The following is a 23,885-nucleotide window of genomic DNA, read 5'->3' on the forward strand; positions in this document are numbered from 1 at the left end:
TCAATTGATTACCTGTCTCAGGCGTCGTGATAATGAGTATCGGTGTGAAGGGACTTATCATATTAAGTGCTGGGTTAATTTGCATGTTTTAAAAGGCTACTTGAAAAACAAGAAAATCACCTTGGTTTTCGATTCCAGCGTCTCTGTTCTTCAGCATTTGGTCAGTTTGCGCTCCTTTGAGGGTTTTGACTTAAACAGCTATCACATTATGGGAGGAAATCTCAACCGTAATGAGCCTACCGCTGTGATAGCTGGAAAGGTGAATGGAAAATTTGGAGAAGGTTGCACGGATATGGCTTCACCGATTATATGGAGAAATTGCATGGGAGCAAGAAGTCCGTTTCCCATGGTTTTGCCAAGGGCTGGAAAAATAATAAAGTTACTTTGTTCGGTCAGACCTGGAAAGTGGATGAAAATTTGGTCGCTGAGGTGACCGGTTTGCAGAAGGATGGCATCAAGTTTTTACAGAGACCGCAAGTTCTCGGTGGAAGCCATCAAGAATTTCCCCAAAAACGAAGAAGAAAGGGCTCGGCTCGCCAAAAAGGATAATGCTTCCTATTATCTCCCTAACCAGGTAAAATCTTTCTGGCAAAAAATGTTGAAAGTATTAATGGAGTATCTTACGATTGATGGTAGGTTTTCGAAAGTCTACAATTACCACTTTGTTATCCTTAACCATTTTCGCCATGGCTCTAAGATATCTCTGCCCTTCTACTTGGCCTCCTCCCTTAATGATAGTCTGGCTGACCATGCTAAGAAACCTAATTCCTACCCCATTGCTCACCAAGGCCTTATTTTGTTAATATATGAGCATCTTAAGGGTAAAGCTAAGGCTAATAAGGATGATCCCTTTGTGGAGAATGCCCATATTTCTGAGGATTATGACGGCTCTGACTCTGATGAGGATTCTTCTAATCTTCCTTCTAAAAAGAAATCGAGGGTTAGTGAAAAAGCTAAAGAAGACACTGAAGAGAATGCTGGTTCTGAGCAAGAGCAGGACAAGGAGGTGGAAGAAGAGGCGGAGAATGAGCAGGAGAAGGAGGTTGAGGGTGAGGAAGGGGACAACGTTAATGAGCAGAGAGAAGAGGATGTTGAAGAGTCAGAGGCGAAGGATGATCCCTATGTTTCGGATAACAGGGATGATGCTCAGCATAACATGGAGGGAAACCCTAGGTCTAAGGATTCTGCCCCGGATATGGAGAATGCGGAGTATTCAGGAAAAACAGAGAGAGATGGATTTTAAAATTGAAAATTTGGTTAAGGATATCAACATTAAAGGTAAAGAGGATAATGCGGAGGATACTAGTGCTGCAGAGGATGAAAAATAAATTCCGGACTGGCCGAAAAGTGAGATTATAAAGGGAGATTTGAAGCACCTGGGGGATGTGGTGAGGATTCTCAAAGAAAAGGATGAGTCTGATAATGGTCTGATAAACAATCGGATTCAAAAAACTGAGAGTGCTTTGAGGAAATTCATGGAGCATAGTTTGGCTGTATTGAAGGTGTCCTCTCAAAACATGAATGCGCTGGTTGCTTGCCTAGAGAAGAATAAGCAGAATAAAGAAACTGTGATTATTGATGACAAGTCGGCTTCTAATTCTGTTCAACACTCCTCCAGACGCAGAACTAGGCAAAATGCAAGTGAGCTGGAGCTAAAGACCAAATGCAATCAACAGATGCAAGAAAATAAAGACCTGAAAGAGGCAGCAAATGCAATGATGATGTTGGTCAAGGATGCGGAAGAGACTATAAAGATTTTCACCTGAAATGTAATTTTGTTTTAGGTGTGCCAGTCTCTCGCTAGCCTTTTGTTGTTCTTTTCTTTGGCTGATGTCTTTTGTGTTGTTCTTTTGTGTTGTTCTTTTGCAGTCTTTCTCTCTTTGTTCTGTCTTCTCTAGTTTCTCTATTGCTTTTCTTTTCGATATGTAAGCGGGTTTTGGGTCCCTTAAAACTTGATTTTCCTTAATCAAAAACATTAGTTAAATATTTGATTTAACTTTAGTAATCTAACATTATTTAAAATAATATCTCAAAACACCTTATGTCGCCTAGATATCATCAATTTTAGCAATCACCAACTATCCTGAAAGAGTAACTCTGCCAACTAAGCCAATCAACGTCCACAGTAAAACTTACTATAAATAGTAAGTACGGACAAATTGTCCAAAAACCCTCCTCCAATAAATCCTCTAAACTCATTCGCGACATCAAAATACTCCTCTAAACTAGCTAGCACAAACCTTGAAAGTCAACAACAGTTGCCCTACAAGAGAGCCTAGAAAAAAGAGACATTACAAATCTGTGTATTTATTAGAAAATGGTGCTACCATCCCAAATATATATAGATTCCAAGCTTGGATTGTGGAATCAAATATTGGAGTTGGAATCTTCACCTTATGCTAGCTTTAAGTGTAGGGAATGGGACATTGGGCTAAACAAGGTCCATCCCAAAAAGAAATCAATGATTGGAGATAGAAAATGGTCAATGAAGTTAGTAAGAGCAAGAAGAATACAGGAAGACAGCAAGATCATATCACTAATGAAGAAGGCAAGGGAAGAATACCACAAAGAAAAATCAATGAGATGGAAGAACCCTATGTATTTGATGAACAAGATATTAATAATTTGAAGATGATCAATGTGAATGTATCACAGTTGCAGGTGAGTGAAGAAAATGTCCCACAAGATGATATTGATTTAGAAACACATGAGGAATTATTCAAAGAGAAAGGACAAGTAAAGAAGACGTAATAGAAGAGTAGAACAAGGTTATTGTGAGGGATTGGATAAGGAGAGATCTTCAATCAATTAAGAGGAAAACAAGGTACTGACCAAGGTTATTAGTGAATGCCTAAATAAGGTGGGACCTCAGGTTGGTAAATATGAAGAGAAGGCGATAGCCTCTTTTAAGAATCCAAAAATTGTTAGTTTACAAAGTAATCAGAGGAAACAACCCCTTGATTCCCATTAAGGGTGGAAAAAGAATAAGGAGAAAATAGTGTATACCAAGTCTAGAATGCAGAGTAAGAACATAAATTCAAGAGACTATGATGCAAACCCTAAAATTTTAGGAATGTTATCAATCAAAGATGCAAGGGAGAGGGATGCGGAAAAGGATATAGCTAATGGTAGCCAATAAAACATTACAGCCATGTGCTTGTTGAGCACCCCTAAACTCAAAAAATGAAAGTCCTCTCGTGGAAGGTCAAAGGGCAAAATAATCCCCACAAACATGACCTACCTAATCTTGTTGAGTAACATAAATCAGACTTAATTCTTATCCAAGAGACTAAAATGCTCATGGAAACACTGTTCAAAATCAAAAACAATTTTTTCAAAGACGATGGATGTCTTGGGTTTGATGTTGATGGAGCCTTTAGAAGTATTGCTACTTTTTTGAACCTACCTTTGTTGGAGAGTACAAGATATGAAATGATCCTAACCATGTTACCATTCTCTCTTACAATAAAAGAGAAAATGTCTCATGGAACACTTTCAATATCTATGCCCCTAATACTAGAAGCGTGAGAAAAAAACTTTGGAAAAGTATTATTATCTTCAAAAAGTTAGATTCTAATATTAACTAGCATGTTATGGGAGATTTCAATGCTCCTTTGAAAAATAATGAGAAGAGAGGAGGATCTCAAATCTCCTCAGATAGCAAAGATAGCGAATTTCATTGATGACACTATTTTGGTGGATTTGCACCTAGAAGGAGCAAATTTCACCTAGTCAAACTAGTAAATTGGTCCTCTCATCCAAATGAGGCTGGATCATGCCTTGATTTCCCCTGATTGGTTGTCCTTTTATTGTTGCTCCACGTCTTCTCTTGCTAGGATAGGTTTAAATTGCTTCCCTATTATATTATATTTGAGAAGATGGGTAAAAGAAAAGGCTTTCCCTTCAAATCTGAGAAAATTGGACTCATCACCTAGATCTTAAAAAAAAATCATATAACATCAATATGAAGAGTTCTACCATGTATAGGATAGCAAAAGCTAAATAGTGTGAAAAATAATATTAGAGGTTGAAGCAAGACCTCCTTTGTGCAAACCTTTAAGAGGAAAGAGGAAGTCAAATTAATGAATCAAGAGCTTATGTTAAAAGAGAATGAGCTTCTGACGAAGCTTCATTCTCTTATATCTAAGAAGGAGGAGGACCTTTGGAGGCAATGTTTTATAGCAATGTAGCTTGAGAAAGGAGACCAAAACACCAAATTCTTTCACTTAAGCACAAATCTTCTAATAGAACCAAATTGATCTAGATGGACAGCTTCCACACTTTAGAGGAAAAGATGTAAGAAACAAAACTGCAGGATTCTTCTCCAACAATATGCCTACTAACAACGACATTGACTTGTCAACCCAACAAAGTATTCTTGAGGAGATTCCAAACTTGATTGATGAGCATGCTATAAGAGAGCTTATTAATAAGCCCCTTATGGAGGAAGGAATAAAGGTTGCAATCTTCTCCTTTGAAGGTAACAAAGTGCTTGGCCTGGATGGCTTCCCTCATTTTTTCTTCCAAATGTATTGGGACATTGTTAGTAGAGATGTAATCGCTGCCTCTATGGAGTTTTTTGGCGGCCAAAGGGTGTAAAAGGAATCGAATTCTGCTATTATTATTTTTATCCCCAAGAAGGCCAATGCTAATTCCTTTGCTTATTTTAGACCTATCAACCTCTAAACTTTATTTACAAGATTTTTTCACAAATTATGGCCTTGAGGCTGCAACAATTTTTGCCAAAACTCATTTAGGATCAACAAAGTGGCTTCATGCATGGCTCCTTATTAACAAAAAGAAAGGTTTCCTCTTACAATTCTTCACAAGACCAACCATGCAGCCAATACAACAAACGTTGCATAGTGGAAACAAAATGACACAGCCAAGATATGGAACAATAATATTATTGATTCACAATCTTGCTGCAAAGGTCTTACAACAACATGAGGCCTCAAACTTTAATGTATCACAGGCACAATTAATGTGCAGAATTCAATCACAATCTTCTATGTTGATATACAATATGATGCTCTTCAAAATGCTGTCAAACCATTATGAGCCAACCCTCAATTCAAGATAAGTGTCATGCAACATAAAATGAAGGATGCTTTTATAGTGAATTAAGCAAATAGAATGTTATGCACCAACCAGCAAAGTGGTACAATGATCAATGCACAATGAAACATGTAGACAGACCAGCCTGAAATGTATATGGTAAGATATAAGTATTGGATTATAATGCAGTCCCACCAATGAACCTCTCCAGAACCAATCAACTTGTATGTCTTCAAATGTTGAGACTTGCCGAGACTTGGCTAGAGTCAGCGAGTCCCAAGTCGAGTCACCCTTAGCAAGTCTTGGGGGCTCAGACTCGGATTCCGTCGAGTCCCAATGAGACTCGCCGCGTCTAGCGGACTCACTGAGTCCAAGCAAGTCTCGTCGCTTAGACTCAACTGTCAAAAATCAAAGGCAAAAGTCAAAAAAAACATAAAATTTCCTTTCTTTTAAATCTCAAAATTTAAATGCTTTTTTAATTTACAACATACCCCCAAAATATACATGAAATATAACATTTAACTCCCCATCTTTGTTTTCAAGTCAGTCTCATTCTCTTCTTTAGATTATATACAAGTAATATAAAATGTAAGTATAAGTCACATCAACACGTATATATTGGCAAGATGTTTGAGAGTGGTTTCAAATCTCTAGGAGATATAATGCAAATTTTACGTTTTAGAAGATCTTATAAATTTTCAAACGGTCAAATTTTAGTAATCAGCAAGCTCCTCTCAGCATTCTCTCAATCTCTCTATCTCACTCACTTGATCTGCCCTGAACTCTAGACCTATCTCCCCCCCTATCACTCTTCCTCCATCCTCTCTACCTCTCTCTATCTTACTCTCTCCTCTCTTCCCCAAGATCTAGGCCTATCTTTCTACCTCTCTCTCTCTATCTCAACCTCAGACCCCCATGAGGGGTGCCACCCTCAAACTCATTTTGGTGTTGCCACCAAACCCCCATCAAACTATAAGTCTAAGCAAGTAATAGGCCAATGATGAATCATGATCATAAAAATCTACATAATACATATCCCTTGTTACAAATCTCTGCATATTCATAGTTAAAAAAATATTATGGCTGCTATATCATCCAAGACCCACCTTAGATGCCTTCGTAGGAGGGATGCAATCTCCTCTAAGCCATAGACTTCTAGGTACTGTTTTGATATTTGCTTGGAACATTTGATGTCATGGATTTCATATTCCATGAGTTTTGTATACATTTGACAAAATTCATTTATCTAAGTGTGCTATTTCCTTCAGCTACAATTTGTGTTTATACTTATGTGATCGATGTATACTTTTGTATGTGATCAAAATTTCAAATTAATTCTATTTGATGATGTTATTGTATCTTTAAGGTTTTTAATAAAGGGTCACGGTCATGCCATTACACTCCAACTCCACCCCCTACTGCCACTGTAGGTTATGCCTCTCGGCATAATGAATGCAATTTTCAGAAACCATTTGCACATCAAATGATGCAGTTCTGCAGCTTTTCTAGTTTCACAATTTGAAAACACAAATTTCAATTTGTTGCTGAATGTTTGTACCTGTTTTCCTCCAAATCCTTAATTTCTTGATTTCAAATTCTTGGATTACTTCAATCCCCATTTTTCTTTTTGTTCTTCTAACCACCCACAGCTCAGAGTAATGGTTCAAAGGCCCTATTTCAATGGTGCTCTCTTTTTGTTAATTACAATAATAGTATTTAGTTGGTACAAGCACCACCACCAATGGCAACATCCTGCATCACTGGTGGCATTTCAGAAAAATTGTGCAATGAAGAGCAGCATAGGGAATCGTGAGACAGTGTGTGGACTGGGAACTGTGAGAACTCTAAAGCTGACTGTGACAGGAGGGACAATGTGTAGATAAGTTAAGCTGATGCTAGAAAGGCTACAACTTGGTTGCGAGAGCAAACAGTGGGGTCAACTTGTCCTGGTAGAGAGCCATCAGGCATGGCAAGGACTCTGTAAGGATTAATTATTAGCAAAGCAGAGGGAGCAATTAAAGAGTTCAGGCATGGAAGATGCAACACACCCAAGGCTCATGTAACAGGGACTATAGTATGCAAGCAAAGGTGCAGGAGCAACACCATGTACAGTTTGAAGGTCCACAATTAAGCTTGTTCAAAATGAGTTTATTACTAAACCTTAAAACCTTTCCAAAAATTTAAAAAATCATGACTTGTTTGATAAAGCTTCTCTTACCCGTATATTTCACTTATTCAAATAAGTATTGTCAATTAATTGGCAATTTTCATAAGACCCATCTCTGTTTCTAAGCTTCCAATAAAAATAAGGGGATGAAGACAGAAGATACCTCCAAAATATAACTAAAACTTAAGCAATATTGTAAAGCTTGAGAGGAGAGAAGCATTATCATCCAACTTAAAAACATAGAATTAAAAAACTTACCAGCAGCTTCAAAGAAGTTAGCACGCATGGGTGGCTTGTTTGAATTGATTATGACGCGAGTCCTCCACACATTTAAAGAGCCATCCTTAGAGAGTGTAATGAGAAATTGCTGCATAGAATGCCACCCAACTGCAACAATTGGAGCTTCACCCACTTGTGTACTGCATCATCAGAAAAAGCTAGTTTAAGACTAATTCTGTCTCTTACAATGAAATCATGCTGATAAAAGAATTCTACATGTTTCATTCTCACATGTGCAAAAATTTCTCACAGTTAAGGATCTAAGATCTGGCATAGCTTATGGCTACCATAAGCATCATGAATAATTCTTAAATTTCAGCAATGAATTCTAGTGTTTGCACATTTTTTACTATTATCCCTAAATCTCAATCAAAGTGAAAAAGTTACAATTCTGCAAAGCAGATAAGATGTAAATTTTCTATTGGAAGATATTACTGTAACACAGGTAATTGGTAAAAATTAGATGTATTTACTAATGATCAAACCGATCATTAAATAGAATTACAATGAACAGAATTTCTAATAAGAAACTCATCAGAATTAGAAAGAGTCTAATTATACAAGATATACAATATATTGACGGGACCATTAAACAGAATAGAAACAAATATAACGGAGATATTATTCTAATACCCTCCCTTAATGGTCAATCTGTCTACGACACCAAGGAGCCCCCTAAACTTAGCAAACTTATCCGGAAGTAGGGACTTGGTGAGGATATCTGCAATCTGGTCCTCTGTAGGAACATACTACAAATCCACGGATCCATCTTCAACCACCTTGCAAATGAAGTGACAATGAAGCTCAACATGCTTGGTCCGCTCATGAAAGACTAGATTCTTAGCAAGTTTCAGCAGCCCTTGATTGTCACAAAAGAGGGGTGTAGGACCGGCTGGAGACAGTTGGATGTTTGAAAGCATCCGACGAAGCCAAACTGCCTCACAAGCTAGTTTGACTGTTCCTCGATATTCAGCTTCAGTCGAGGAAAGAGCTATAGCCTGCTGCTTCTTACTAGTCCAAGTGATGGCAATTGTGCCCAAACTGAAGACATATCCGAATGTAGACTTTTTGTCATCAATAGAGCCTGCCCAGTCCGAATCTGTGTAACCGATGAGTCTAGGATCTTTGATTCGCCCATAAAGGATACCAAAGTCTGAAGTACCCTTGACATAGCGTAGGATCCGCCTCGCTGCAGCCCAATGTTCTGATGTAGGAGCTGTCATGAAGCAGGATATGTAACTCACTGCATAGCTCAAATCAGGTCTAATGGAGGTGAGATATATTAAACTACCCACTAGTTGCCTGAAATCGGATTCATTCTCAACTGGAGAACCGGATTTAGCCAACAACTTCAGGAACTCTCTCCATAGGTGTAGAGATGATGTTGATGATATGGTAGTGTCGGTCGGAATAATTATGAGCCGACAAGAGTTATCCTAATTGTCTGAGGGGCCTTCGGTATTAGACAATTACTTATGCCATCACCTTATAAGCAAATAATCATATACCGACTTGTATTATCTGATTTGATTAACTTAGCATTTGCATTATTGAAACAGTAATATGGTTTGACCGATTTACTAGTCATTAATATAAAGGGCTGACTCTTAACTAAAGTCTGCCACCCTTCATGGAAAGGATGCGTTGTTTTATAGCGACGTGGCTTCTTGAAGGAAGCCGACCTTTGAAGAATGTCCTCCATCAGCAATTATAAGTGAAACATCATCACACCACTCCTTGGGGTTGGTCAGATAATAGGCAGGTCGAGCTTACATATATTCGCAGTTCGGTTTCCATTATTGCATCAGATGGAAGATACAATTAGCAGACCAGATATATTCATTAAGGAGAAAATCATAGTCCATGTTCTTTGATATTCAACCAATACGCACATCATATCAGATGTAATAACAACAGACTTCAGAACGAATAGCGAACTGTATATATATTCACATGGTCAGATACTAATCCAAAGATCCTCACGAACAAGATCAACTCATATTCAAGGAGATCAATTGATATAGCGGAAGTATTATAAGATGCAGTGCATATATGTTATTATCAGAAATATATTATAGAGTAGTGCATACATATGAGTCGAGTGGATAATAGAAAGCAATGCATGCAATATTCTGCAATGTGTATAACATATATCAGGAAGATATACATATTACTGTGTGAATACCTCTGTGTTTATGTTACGTGAAGACCGGTGTGATTATATACTGCGATCTGGGTGATCATTGTGTCAGGCATGGTCAGATAAAGACTGCGATATAACATCAAACACAGCTTATTCAAGATAGACAGCAGTGACAGATCGGCATTCATACATAGCAGACTGAATTCACTTGTGACTAGATCGAATTCATTGTAGCAGGTCGAATTTCTTCAGTGGCAAATCGCATACACATCAGTAGATCAAACATAAGTCAGACTATGGATTATATATATCATCCATTGATATCAGATTGTGATCAAAAGCACAAATAAAATTTAAAATTACCTGCTCATTCAAATCTGATCAAAACTTAACAGATGTAGGTTTGCAGTCCTGCATTCACAACTTGTCCAGCAGAGCCCTGGCATATTTGACCTGCTTGGTTGTCTACTTGAGCTGTATGTGTCTGCATCAACAAGCTGCTTGTCTTATTATTGTGCCATGTGTCAGTATCAGCCATGTCATCCTTGAATTGTCAAAGGAGTTTTTAAAGTGTGTTTTAATAACGTTTTTTAGAGGGGTCGATGGGCCAGCTTCCTAATGCATCTACTATATTCTGGACGGTTGTATTGTGGTCTAATAAGTTTCAATTCAATAAAATGCCAAGCAATTTCTCCTATCTTTAAGCTGCGTTAGTTGCCAGTTGTAAGACGACATTAAAATATTCTTTCACCAACATACTCTCACCTTTTCAGGACTACGTCAGGTCTTTAAGTGACAGTGTAACGTTTTTCCATTGAAAATATTCTTCAGCCAAACCTTTCATCATGGAGTAGTGTTTTTTAATGATAAGAGTATATATCTTTATTGGAGCGGCTATATTTGGCTTTTTCAAAACCGATGTGGAAAACGTTTTGGCTAATAGATTTTTAACGTTTCTGCAGATTTCAGAATAAGACTATTTTTATCGTGAGTTTTGCTATAGATAGTTACGTGAATTTCTTATCAGGCTGAGCCGTTACAGTTACCAAAAAAAATCACTAAAAACAGATCTATACTTGATTGCAGTGATTAATTTATTTTTTGAGTAGAGACTTTTTTGGGATATATCGATTGCATTCAAAAAGTGAGGCAAGTCTAAAAAGAAGTTTTTTGGGGGGATGGCATTAGAGTATACAGAGTGCTAAGCGACTGTGAAATATTGTATGCATAGAGGTTCAAATACAGATTTTTGGCTAAGGCAAATTGAACACAGTAAAGGCTGACTGTTATGTCTGAGAAAAGAGGTTGTGTGTTATTTTTATTTTTTTTGATACTGCATAGTTTAAGTGTTGTGTGGAACATGATCTAAGGGTAAGCTGAACAGTGTTTATGACTGGGGCAGTTAGGAGCAGATGATTATAAAGCTAATGTTAGTTTTATTTGTAGCATTGTGCTACTAGACAGAGCTTATGAACTCAATGATTTGTAATTCTTTGTGGTTGAGCCTATAATTCAGGGGTATATATTTCCTTGGTGCAACGTATGTGATGGTGCCCTACATGTTATTCCTAGCATATTTTCTCTTCGGTGTGATGTGATTGAAGAAGCTGTGTGTGGTGATTGAGTGGTGATGTTGTATATAAAAAGAAAAGATTGGTGTGAAGGTGTGATCTCAGTTTTAGTGTTTTGAGTTGGTGCTCAATCTGAGGTTGGTGCCTCTACTGATCAGAGTTGGTGCTCTCAATGAGTTGGTGCTCACTTATGTAACCTGGTTTGGTGCCCAGTTATGTTAATGAAAGATTTTATATAACGTGGTTTTTTACCCGTAAGGGTTTTCCACGAGAAATTCTGTGTTTTTCTTGTTAATGATTGCTCTCTCAGTTTTATATCTTTCGTTATTTGGTCTCACGTAATTAAAAGTTTGTAAAATTGAAATACTGATTCACCCCCCGCCCCCCTCTCAGTATTTCCTGTGTGCTCTTCAAGAAATGTGAGCATGATAAGCTGATTAAATGCAACCAATCAGTGCTTATAGGAAAACTCTACTACGACTTGGCAAGTCCCATCATCTATTTATCTTCCAATTTGCTTTGTTGTTTTTCCAGTACATGAGATAAAAAAATTCTTCATAGTGTTGGGCCAGTGCTTGATGATGTGTCTTCCAATATGACAAGGATCTATAACTTGCCCAGCTAATATTTTCTCTTTGCCCACTTCAAAATTTCAACCATTTACTCAAGCCCTCAAGCAACAAGCACCATGCTACCATTTGATCAAATCATTTCTATGTTTCCCACAACTCTCTGAAAAACAGGAGATAATTTGTTGTATGCAGTTTCTGGATTTGATTGTGTTGGAAAAAAATTTTGACCATCACAAATTTCAAATTTTTGATGGTCAAAAATTTCCAACCCAATCAAATCCAGAAACTGCATATAAGATTTGAATGGATTGTGGAAATCTTATAGCTTTAAGGAGATAATTTGATCATTATTAAGTCTTCAAGTTTCTGTAATTTATAGATCTTTTCGTCAACCATTCCCCTCATCATAAGTATGCTTGGATGCTCCCAGGGAACCCTAAACTTACCTTTTACAATGAATTTTCTTCAGAAATTTTTGGATGTAATATTATATACCTAAATTATTTGAAGCAACACCAGATAGAGAATCTTTAATCCCCCCTTTGCCAGATGAAAGTGTAGTCACATCACCTCCACATCAAGACAAAAAAACATAGTCTCCGAGAGTAAACGACCTAAAGGTTTTGCACTACAGAGATGAAAATGAAAAGCAACAACTGATGCGTATTTCACAAAATGAAGATTTACATGAAATCATTCATTGTATGCAATCTACATACAATGTGTTCAAAGATTTTAGCTTGGCATATTGTTGATTTACAACGCATGTTGATCTGAATGTGTAAATTTACTGATATGGTCAACTGCACTTCAATTGAAAATTACTTGACACATCGTTGACTTATCGAAGTAAAATGTTTTCTGTGATGATTTGTCGAAGTAGTGACATTTTTATATGCAAAAGGAATGGAAATGGTTGTTAATAACATATTTACTCCTCTATACTAAAAGCATGCATGAGTGATGGCCTAGCAAGCAGCCAGTACTAATGATAAAATTGATATTGAGCTTCTCTATGTACAAGTAAAACACATTCAGACTAAACAAAACGAAAACTTATGAAAGCGTCAATATTATAAGCCTGCAGCATGAATGATGAGTGCACAAAGCAAACGAGACAATAGCATTTAGTGTTCTGTTTGAGACATAGTTGCCAACTCCAAGTACAAGAGAAAAAAGAACTGTCAGAAAAATATCCTGGGACATTTTAGGGGCACAGTTAAAATTTAAAAATAAACCATACAATTTTATATAGCATAATAAATACTGGTTTAAATCTTCATGCGCCCACCCCATTCCACATGGAAACATACATGCACAGCAAATGGGAAGTACACGAATATATATTTGTCATCCTGAAAAACAGTTTCATTAATAACTATGTTCAGGGATATTAATATTATCAAATGCTATCAATCAACATGCTTTGTTGTGTACAGGATTCCAACTGATGTAAATGCACACAAAACAGACAGTAATCACTCTGACATTTATTTCTGCAAGGACAAATAGAAAATCCTACCTTGCACACCCTACTTAAAACTTTGAACAGATGCTATATAATGCTTACATTCCAATCATATTTGGTCTGGCTGTCACAGACACATCCCATGCTAAAAGAGTTCCAGATCTATCACCAATAAAAACCCACTCCAAAGTTGAATGGAATGCAAAAGCTCCAGCACCAAGCAGCTTGATAGAATTATCAACTGTAGAGCATTAAACAAGTTTCAAAGAATGTCTAAAATTAAGATATTAAACAAATTAAAAAGTTCTTGAAAAGAATTATGATGTTTTAAGACAAATAGGCTGAACAAAAGAATGTACAAAGCTGATAGTAAGGCTGTCTTACTCTGGAGGGTATAGTGAACAGTAAATGACTGGATATTGTAAGCTCTGACCAAACCATCTACATATGCAACATACTGACATCACACCAGTTTCTAATATGAGTTCAACATTATAACCAAAACAAAACTTCTTAAACAAAATAGTTAACAATTTAAGCACTTGTAAAAACACTATTCCTAGAATTTAAAGTAGGATTAAAAAATCCAATAAACTATTTACCAAGAGTGGGCTCCGTGGGTGACAAGCAAGATTGACAACTGGTTTCTTCAGATCTGTCTTTATCTTCGTAGGGGGCCTTCCACCTTCCACAGTTCCTACAACTTTTGACATACACCAAACAATTATTATCAGCCCTAAATCTACCTGATCCAATTGGTATGGTTCCTGTTTAAAACAATTGGTTGTATACATAAACTAAATTGTCTCAAGCCAACATTTGCACTCCAGAATAATGCGTTGTTTTCTTTATTTGCAGGTTATACTCTTAATTCAGGCACAACTGACAAGCAAAGGCACACATTTAACATTTCAGTTTACAAGCGTGGTACCCCAAGGCAGTGGCTCTGTGCATGGAAAGATATAATCTAGGTTAAATTTTTACGGCATAAATGAAATGAGCTAAATGAAATAAGGTTAGGATGATAATAATGAAGTACAGATGATGTTGTAGCCTTTATTTGAAATTTAATTTCTTCGGAAGAAGATGGCTTGACATTCAATGTATGTTGTTCAGATATTAATTCTAGGGTTGAAATCATATTCTAAATAGTATTATTGAGTTAATAAAATGAGCAAAACAAATTATAGTGAAATCCAAATACCAAGGTTACCAGGAGTGGTGGTACTTGGAGACGCCAAATTTTTTTAATATAATTTAATAATCATAATTTCCAGAAAATATCTTAACATATAACTTTGAAAACAAAAAAGTAGTAATTTTTTTAGATTATATGCCAAAATTTAAATAAACAAAAGCAAAGCATGCAGAATGAGAAAGCATGATCAAGGCATGCGAGCCATCTGACAGAAAACCTTGATTTGAGAATCCTTATTGTTAGTGTAGTCTGACTGAATAATCATAATAAGTTTTAAAAATGAGTTCATAGGGTATTACAAAACCTAAAGCTATATATTTATATATGAACAAAGGAAGCTCAAATTTATCAGCAAGTGCAGGGAACAGATCTACTTAATATTGACTCCTCAAATCATCGAAAGACAATCAGCATAAGCTCCACAACCCTGCCAATGTTGTGGTGGAAAGACAACCTCTCGCATCCATGCTTATCCAACATAGCTAGATACCGTGTAAAATTGAGTTTCTTCTTTTTATTTTTACTTTTCCAGGCCCCTAGGTCAGAGGAGACATGCAGGAGATGTGGACACAAAGTCTCTTGCTCAAATCGGCATTTCAGGAAGCAGCGAAGGTATCAGAGACGCATCTCTGTCTCCGAGATGTGTCTCGGGAGGGGGGGGGCGGGGGGAAGCATCTCCTGGTAACACTACCAAATATCCATGTGAGAGTTCAATTGAACACTCTGACATGAGGAGTTTGGTAAAAGGATACCCTCAGTTCTACTTCATGTAAACAGGCATCTTTGTATGACCCTGTCAGAACTATAAGTGGAAACTAAGGGGTAACACACACACAAGCAACAGAGAACCTGAGATTCCTATCAAAACTGTATGTTTCACACTCCTCATTAACGTACATTAAATAGCTATGCAAAGATGTGATTGTGTGCTGACTTGATAAAACCAAAACACAAAATAGCCAATTACAAACTCCTATCACCTCTTACATGCTTGTCATTTGTCTCTCATACAAACAAGTCTCTTACATGTACATCACCTCACTAGCTCTCGATCCAGTGCATAAAAGATGCATATCAATGTTAGCATTGTTTGAAAAAAAAATGAGGGACTCGAGCTCTATGTGAGAAAGAAAGACCTGCAACTTACAGATTGGGGAAGAGCTTTCCGAAGATCAGTCCTGATATTGAGGTACAGCAGTGTAATTGCAAGGGTTTATTGTTGCCACGCTTAATGTAATGCAAAGGGCTAGAGAGTTTTCACTCTAATCTATTCTATACTTGTTAGCAAATTTAGTTTCATATATCAATGAATTGGTGTACCTCTGTGGCCTTCTGATTTCCAGCAGTTGAAATGCAAGATTTCCAGTCACATATAACGAAATATTTGTTATTTTTTGAATTTGCCCCATAATCTTTAAGGGTGATTCACATTTCAGTTACAAACTGTTTTCTGAGTACCCTGTTCCACTTATGGGGATTATGGTATGTGAAAATAGGAGTGTAAACTCCAATATGTAACCTTGAGAGGAACATTAAAAGTAAGTGTAACACTCTGACAGGTATTTGACTGCAATCCCTCAATCTGATCAGCAATCCAACTTGTATACTCATCCCTGCATTAATACACGTTCACTTATCTCTTCATAGTTTTATTGAATTTAAGCACAGATATATTTAGAATTAAGATTCAAATATTCCTGAATGCAACAGTTCTCAGCAGGCAGGACAAAAAGAAAGCAGGTAATTTATATTATTACAGAGCCTGGGCTTTATCTGTTACAGAGTAAGCAGATTAAGATTATCGATTGTTACATACAGTGCTTGCAGCCACACAATACAATACGGTTGGCAAATTTTCATATATACACATATCATATGCTGCTATTTTAGAATTTCATTTTTAAATTGGTAAAGATTGGGTTGCAATAGGTTCCCTTCCTCTAAAAGATAAACTTTGAAATCCCCAAAAACCAGATATTCAAAGACCATCTCTTCAGGTAAATAATTATTGCACTATCTAGCTATCTATCCAAATTAGTACATTAGCACAGCTTCAGTCAAGCCATATCTACAAAATGCAAGTCAAAGTGTCAGGGCTGAAGAATAGTCATAAAAACTCTCAGAAGATAATTAGCAGATGCAACTGGGAATGGTATCGAAGAGCATCAACAAACTAGCCTAGCTCTGCAACGTTTCTGCAACCCATTCTTGAAAACTCTCCTTGCATATTAAGTTGAGATGCAACAGTCCCCCCATCTCTCCAGTTCAACATACATGGTGGTTTTATATCACAAGCTAAACGAATTTGCATCTTACAACAACCCATCTGAATTCAGCATTTCAAAGCTTTCAACAAATATACCCATAGGGCCATATCCACGTCCATATCAACAACTTCTATTGTTTCCAAACCTCAGCTTGTTGCAGCTAACGCTCCCAAATTATCAAAGTTTGGAGCCACTCAGCAAATTGGAAACTTAGTTTTGGCCTTGGGCCGCCTTTTCTTTGCATCTTGGGGCCTAAATGTGACTCTAGCATTTGTTCATTCCCCACATTCATAACTTTTGTTTTTCTTTATTCAAATTCCTTTTTTAAGTTTTAAATCCAAGTAGAAAGGGCTATGGACATCAAGATTATCTCTGGGTATATTATTTAACTGTTTACTCATTCCCATTATCTCCTTGTATGCTTTTAATCTGTCAGTATTTTATGAGTTCGCATGATGCAGATGCACAACATCAACCTGCAGTTCCATAGTCTGTATTGTGCTTTGCGTATTTTTTAAGTCTCGCTTTCAGTGTGGATGTGCATGATTTTGACACTTGTCACAATGCTGTGCTCCCCTCTAGTTATCAGCTTTGAGTCTAAAGTTCCTTTGGAGTCACAATCCCTCAAATCCACTCCGGTTCTCTGGTTAGAGATTAGGGTTCTTTGCAGGTGTGCAATATACCACACTCCCGCTTTTGTCAAGTCTTTGGGAGCAAGCTTAGGAATTACAACATTTGTTGCTATCTCACATCATCTGCTAAACTTCTTGTTAGACCTTACACAAAGGTGTCCATGTGGTGCAGAATTTTGACACTTGACAACATCCTACATCCCATCACCTTGCAACCTCAACAAAAGCACTTAAGTCTTAAAGCCTTACTAAAAGGATGTGGGTTTATCCAAAAATATTTAGATACAACCTCACGGTCCAGCATTTGAGAGATCAATCATATTGTGAGATAATTTTTTAGCAGATTCATGTGGGGAACTGAGAAAGAGGTGGACTAGAAGAATGTACAGGCCATGTACGAAAACAATAGTTTCAATCACAGACGAATTCATCATGACGGGAGCAAAGTACAGTTGACTTGACTCATTCCAGGTGTTGAATCAATTCTCCTTCTGACTTTTTGCATGGGAAACATTCTATTACATTTTGGTCAACTCATGTTCCCATTCATTTGAAAATCACATTCCAATACATACTAGTTTTAGGATTGTTTACAATTAAGGGTAAAAGTCTATTGCCTCGTTTCTTGAGATTGTATAATTGTATGTAGCCATTAGAGTTCATTGAAATTGGTGCAAATGAAACGATGCTAGATTAATATTCTTAGTGGCCCCAAGAAAACAGCTATATCAAATTCTTTGGTGGACTTTTTGATATGAATCAAGCTAGTAATTTAGGCGACAATACACTAGCTGAGAAACTTAATATATTATAAGCAACTATCTATCAAAATCAAACACCATATTACTGACAATTACTAAAAACATGAACAAAATGGCCTTTATTTCATATACAAAATAGGCAAACTCTGAAGTGAGATGCATACCTTCTACACTGGTTACATGCTTTGAATTCAGCTATTATATACCTTTCAAAAAATAATAAGATTTACAAAAAACAAATGGTAAATTAGGGTTCTTTGTGAGAACATAAGAGTCACCACACCTAGAGGTGACTTGTGAACTTTAAAGTTGAAATGAGCAGTTGGAAATGGACAAACTCATTAAAAGATAAAAATGTTTTTTCAAATATTATTTTGGTACCCACATTTGTTGAGTCATAAATCATGTCTGAAATTGCCATTGAGATGACCCACAATGCTCTCTAGATCGTTTGTCACTCCTTGAGAAGCAACAGACCCCATTGCTTCTAGTTTCTACACTAGATGAGAAAACTTATGCTGAATTTGGTTTCTAGAGAGCCATTTTCCTTAATGTTGCCTTGCCTCCACCACCATGGGATTTGTTGATTCCTCATTTATTTGACCAATGTCTCCATTATATGATCCATAGGAACTACATGGGTTCAAATTTGTGTTTTTGACATGTCCAATAATGGTGGAAAATGTTGCAAAAGAAATTGTGCATATGACCTCTCGAATAATGCTCCAAAACCAAATAGCCATTTAGCATCATAAACCTCTGGAATCTCCTCAACATATTATTGCCTACAACCATTCCTCCCTGCAACATCCAAACTGATATCCCATCCCTGGAAACAACCAATTGAATCACTAGAAGATCAATCATTAGCCATATGTGTCTCATGTAAAACTAGAAGTGAATCAATCTGAAAATCTATATTGCAAATAATATTTTTGTGTGATTGAAAATCATCCCCTGCTGGAATGATCTCTTCTTCCTTTGTAAGATTTGGCTCAGTAGTTTCATGGCTCACTAAATCATCCTCATCTATGACTTGCAAATCAGACATAATGACCTCTTCTCCGCATAAAAATTCATCCTCAAAAGCATCGAGGCACCAATTTGGAGTATACTCAATATGAGATTCATCATATTTATCCATTTGATCACTTATATCAAAATTATCATGGCTACTTTTAACCTCATCTTTCAAATTTTGTTTAAAAATTTCGGCACTCAAATTTTCAAAATGAAAGGATTCAATAGAAAAATCATTCCTGACCTCCTCTTGCAGCCATAAAAGATTTCATTTTGCTCAAGAAGCTTGAAGAATTCGTATTTTGCTTGCATGTACTTCGAAGAATGGATGTTCAACACCTCATCTTTGTGTTGTGTTTCCTCCAATTGCTCCTCATCACAAGTAAAAGTAAATGATTGCAATTCTGTAGTAGATAAGGAGGCTGAAACAACTTCATTTGCACTACTCTCTTCACCATTAACATCATGGAGGAATTGTTCATTTTTTCTGTCATTTGATGGGCTTATGGATTCATCATTATCTTGTTCATAATGCAAATAATATGCTTCAATTCCCCTATTCATATCAGGATTAATTTTAAATGGCTTAATTCGTCTCCACAGAAGTGCTTTGAATCAAAAACAGAGAGGTTAGAACATTCAACAAAAGGAGGTTGAGCATTTTGGAGACATATATGCTGAAAACTTGGTTTTTGCATGATAGGTTTTCTCATGGGTATATTACTTGAATTATCTACAACCCAGTATTCTTTCCATAACCCACATAATATCAAATCATCTTCTATTTTTACAGCCTCTTCTTGTGCAACTTCAATATCATTTACTTTGCACCGTTTCAACTCAAATTGAATGTCTAGATGCAATGCAAAAATAAAAGTACAGAGCTGGATTTGCTTACTTGGCTAAATAGAGATAGGGATCTTTTTGAGTAGCCTTTTGAACCTATCCACAAAGTCTCTGATGGATTCACCTTCTTGCTTCTGAATATTGAAAAAATGGCCCAGCAAAGCAACTTCATCAACAGGGCCCTTATACCTTCCCAAGAACTTGTTCTTCAATGAATCCCAATCAGTAATACACTTTTCTTCTAAATGTTGAAACCAATTTGTTGCAGGTCCAATAAGAGGTTCAATAAATAATCGCACAAAAACATCTTCTTCACTTACCCCCAAACTGCCGCATGAAACTGTGAATGCCAGAATGTGGTCTTCAGCATCTTGATGGTTTTCACCACTGAACTTCGGGAAGTGCTCTCTTCATCGTTCAGGTAATGGCAAATATTGTGGCAAAGAAAGAGGTCCAAAGTGATTTCCCCATGACTGGGAAGAAATTAGTGCCATAGTGCAATTCTGAAAAATAAACCTGACAAAAGTCTTTGCTGGAATGTAATGCTTCTGGGTACATTTCACTTCACAGAGCCGCCAGCCTCCAACCTCGGGGAGGCACCTTTAAATTTTTGAGAAAAGAAGACACCAGTACTTTGATTCTTTCCCCAGCAGAGTCGCCAAAATCTGTTGGTTAACAGATTTGTCACTTTTGTTTTATACTCTTTTGCCCATGTCAATGACTAATGCCTACCCATAACCATGCAAGTAGATGTTAAAGAATGATTTTAGAATATAGTGACTGTAGACAAACAACACAAAGTTTGCTCATCCCACACTCACAAATGATACCCAGGGAAAAAAAGAGCAACAAGCCCTTTTCAAAAAATGATTTAATCTAAATTCAAAGCTTCAAAATTAAATACATACACAGCCCGATATAACAGAATGACACTGAAAGTAATTACAAAGAAGCACAGTTCTTTGCAATTTAAAGAAAACATTAATAAATTCAAAGACTCGGAAACATCCTCTTTATTCCTTCAATGTCAAAATGTGAATTCATAGACTCAACACTCCTGTACAATAAAACTGTGCAGAAAAGAAAACTAAGAAAACTAAGTTTTCTTTTCCCCTTTTTCCTCCTCTTTTCCATAATCTGTTAATTACATATTTAAAGACTCTTCAATCAGCCTTTTCAGTTTTTGTAACCGCTTCTTTTAAAGAATGAAATAACCCTTTCACATTCACATGAAATTGCTGCTCTCAAAATGATTTAAAACATCTTAAAATGTTTTAAATTGTTGTATATAAAATATAGAGAAATTGTTAATTTCTCCTGTAGCTACTTTTGAATAAATTCACTTTGGGTTAACCGAGCTTCCTGGGGCCATAAAAGTTTGTAAGTGGTTATGATAATTGAAATTAAACATCGGTTTTTAACCATTTTTGAACAACTCACAAAATTGAGGTACTTCCTTTGTAAACCGGTCCTGCCAACTATATCGCTCCATAGAAAAGATATCAAAATAACATATCAGAAGAGCTTGTATGGTCATAAATTTAAAACTGGGGAGATTTGAGACCAAAATATTAGGTGGGTTGCTTTTAGATTTAAAAAGTCTGCCTTCTTTAGATGAATCTCAAGCTAAGAACTTTAAAATGTAAAGCAGCTCTAAGCACAACCCCTCTTGGAACCAATAAGGCTCTTTGAATTAATTAAACCTTGATGCAAGGCCCTAAGATCGGCGCGTAACATGTAGACCTCTCTAGGATAATCTGGCATGCCACATAGTCAATGACAACGGAATTCAAAATAGACATGCAATCATATGTGGAGCGTCAAGGATGATTCATTGTGCTGGATTGAGTGCCTTATTGGCAATTGTATCAAACACTCTAACTAGAAACTAGAACGAACCAAAAAAACTAGAAAACAAAGGAATTGAACTATAAAAGAAAACCATTTTAAGGAAATATTTTTGGTTGATGTAAGTCTGTGAGTGTCATTAATTGCAAAATCATATACTCCTTGATGTCACAAATCTCCAAATAAAAGGAAAGATTTACTTTGTTTAATCTCTTTGATTTGAAGAAATTAGATAAGCCTAGGTAATAATCTTTCGTTATTTTACTGTAGGTGACCTGTACCTTAAGCCTTAAAACAAGAAAAATTTCAAATCCCTCACCGTTGACCACAAACTTCACCACGTCAACACAATATGTACCAAATAGGGGAGCCAACATTAACCAAAAAGGGCATATGTTCTGAAGGGAAAAGCATCATCCAAACTCAAAAAAAATCGAAAGCCCCCTTAATCCATAAGTACCAGAAAACAGTTAAACACAAATAAACACAATATATTGCATTCTCAAATATTACAAATATGCATATCTTACACTACTATTCTAGAATTAATATATAATTTATTACTAGTCCTTGTAAATTTTGATGAATATGGTATGCAGCTTTTAGATCAAGGCGAAAAACTACTATATTAACTGCCTCATCAGAAAATTGCATATAAAATGCAGTTATCCTGTTATCGATCTAGAGGTATACTAGATTGCTAACAACAATAACAATTCAACAATAGGAAATATATCCACAAAACCATAAAAATCAGTCTACAGTTACACAAGAGTAACAATAGACAGTTTTCAATCATATATAAACCATGGTTCTCATCATATATATGGCACACCAACCTGTTGTGACCCTTTCATACATCGCCCCATCGCAAATGGGGACCCCCTCTTTTGCTTTAGTTTTAGGTTTTAGATAGGTTTGGCAGTAGTCGGATCCTTTAGATGAGATGAAGTTGAATGGATTTGCTCCTTAGCACCTTGGCTATCAATGACATATGATGATCATTCCATTTGATCATCATCATATAAGATAGAGACAATGGATGCAAGCATGGGGATTGTCATGAGAATGATATCATTGATGCAATATGAAGAATTAGACTGTGTAAGAAGGATTTAACAACGACTAAGGACCCTTTGAGTCAGCAAGGTGAGTACTTCTACCCAAAATTTGGATAAGTCACAGTCAGCAACCCCCCAAAAGCCTCGCCTGGCATTAGCTGTCAGTCTATGACCCCTCAAAAGTCCGAACTTTTCCAGTCAGTGTCTCCTCCAAAGTCTGATCTCTCCCTTGCTTAGTCAATGACCCCTCCAAAGTCTGATCTAAGATGAAGATGCTTTTGTTAAGCGAAATGAACATTTTGAGGATGAATGTTTGATATTTGATAAGTGGAAGTAGTTGAATAAGTGATGCTAGCTACTTTTGAGCACAATCAGTGACCCCCAGAAAAGAAACTGAATAAGTGAGGCTAGCTACTTTTGAGCACAGTCAGTGACCCCCAGAAAGCCTGATCTTCCTCAGTCAATGCCCTGTCTAATCCACGAACTCACTTGAAGCTTAGTCCATGCCAAGTGAAAACCCCCGCCCAAGAATGGAAGAAAATGTTTAAGTTAATGATCAAGCAAATGATGAAAAGAAGATCAATACAAAGCAGTACGCGTGAAGTGAAGATTAAGGAAGGTCAACAAGTTTAGAGACTCAGTCGATGACCCCCTGGAAGTCTGAACTTTCTCAGTCAATGACACCCAAAAAGTCCAAACTTTTCCAATCAATGGGGGTACCAAAAGTCCGATCTACCTTAGCATCCCAGTTGGTGACCCCCTGGAAACCCAATCCATCTCAGTCGGTGCACATGTAAAAGTCCGAACTTTTTTAGCTTGTCCAAATTGGCGATCAGGTATGTTTTGAGCGCTTATGTTTGGAGCACCTCGCCTAGGAAGGCGATGAAAATTTTTATTCAAAATTAATAGAAAATGCAAGTCAGCCTAATGCAATGAAAGGACACCTCTTTACAACTCTATAGAAGATTGGATTGATCATTCCATTTGATCAATC

At 36.7% G+C, this 23,885-nt stretch overlaps 1 protein-coding gene across 1 annotated transcript in view; it reads right to left on the minus strand.

Moving 5' to 3' along the window:
• The window catches only part of LOC131029704 (uncharacterized), an 88,013-nt gene that overhangs the window by 36,911 nt on the left and 27,217 nt on the right, over positions 1-23,885 (minus strand). The window contains exons 4-7 of the mRNA XM_057960305.2: positions 13,861-13,961; positions 13,643-13,715; positions 13,361-13,499; positions 7,484-7,644 (exon numbers count right to left, since the gene is read on the minus strand). Of these exons, the coding sequence (XP_057816288.2) occupies positions 7,484-7,644; positions 13,361-13,499; positions 13,643-13,715; positions 13,861-13,961 (474 nt within the window). The remainder of the gene's footprint in view (positions 1-7,483; positions 7,645-13,360; positions 13,500-13,642; positions 13,716-13,860; positions 13,962-23,885) is intronic.

The sequence above is a fragment of the Cryptomeria japonica genome, chromosome 9, assembly GCF_030272615.1.
Source record: "Cryptomeria japonica chromosome 9, Sugi_1.0, whole genome shotgun sequence".
In the NCBI taxonomy this organism is placed as follows: Eukaryota; Viridiplantae; Streptophyta; class Pinopsida; order Cupressales; family Cupressaceae; genus Cryptomeria; species Cryptomeria japonica.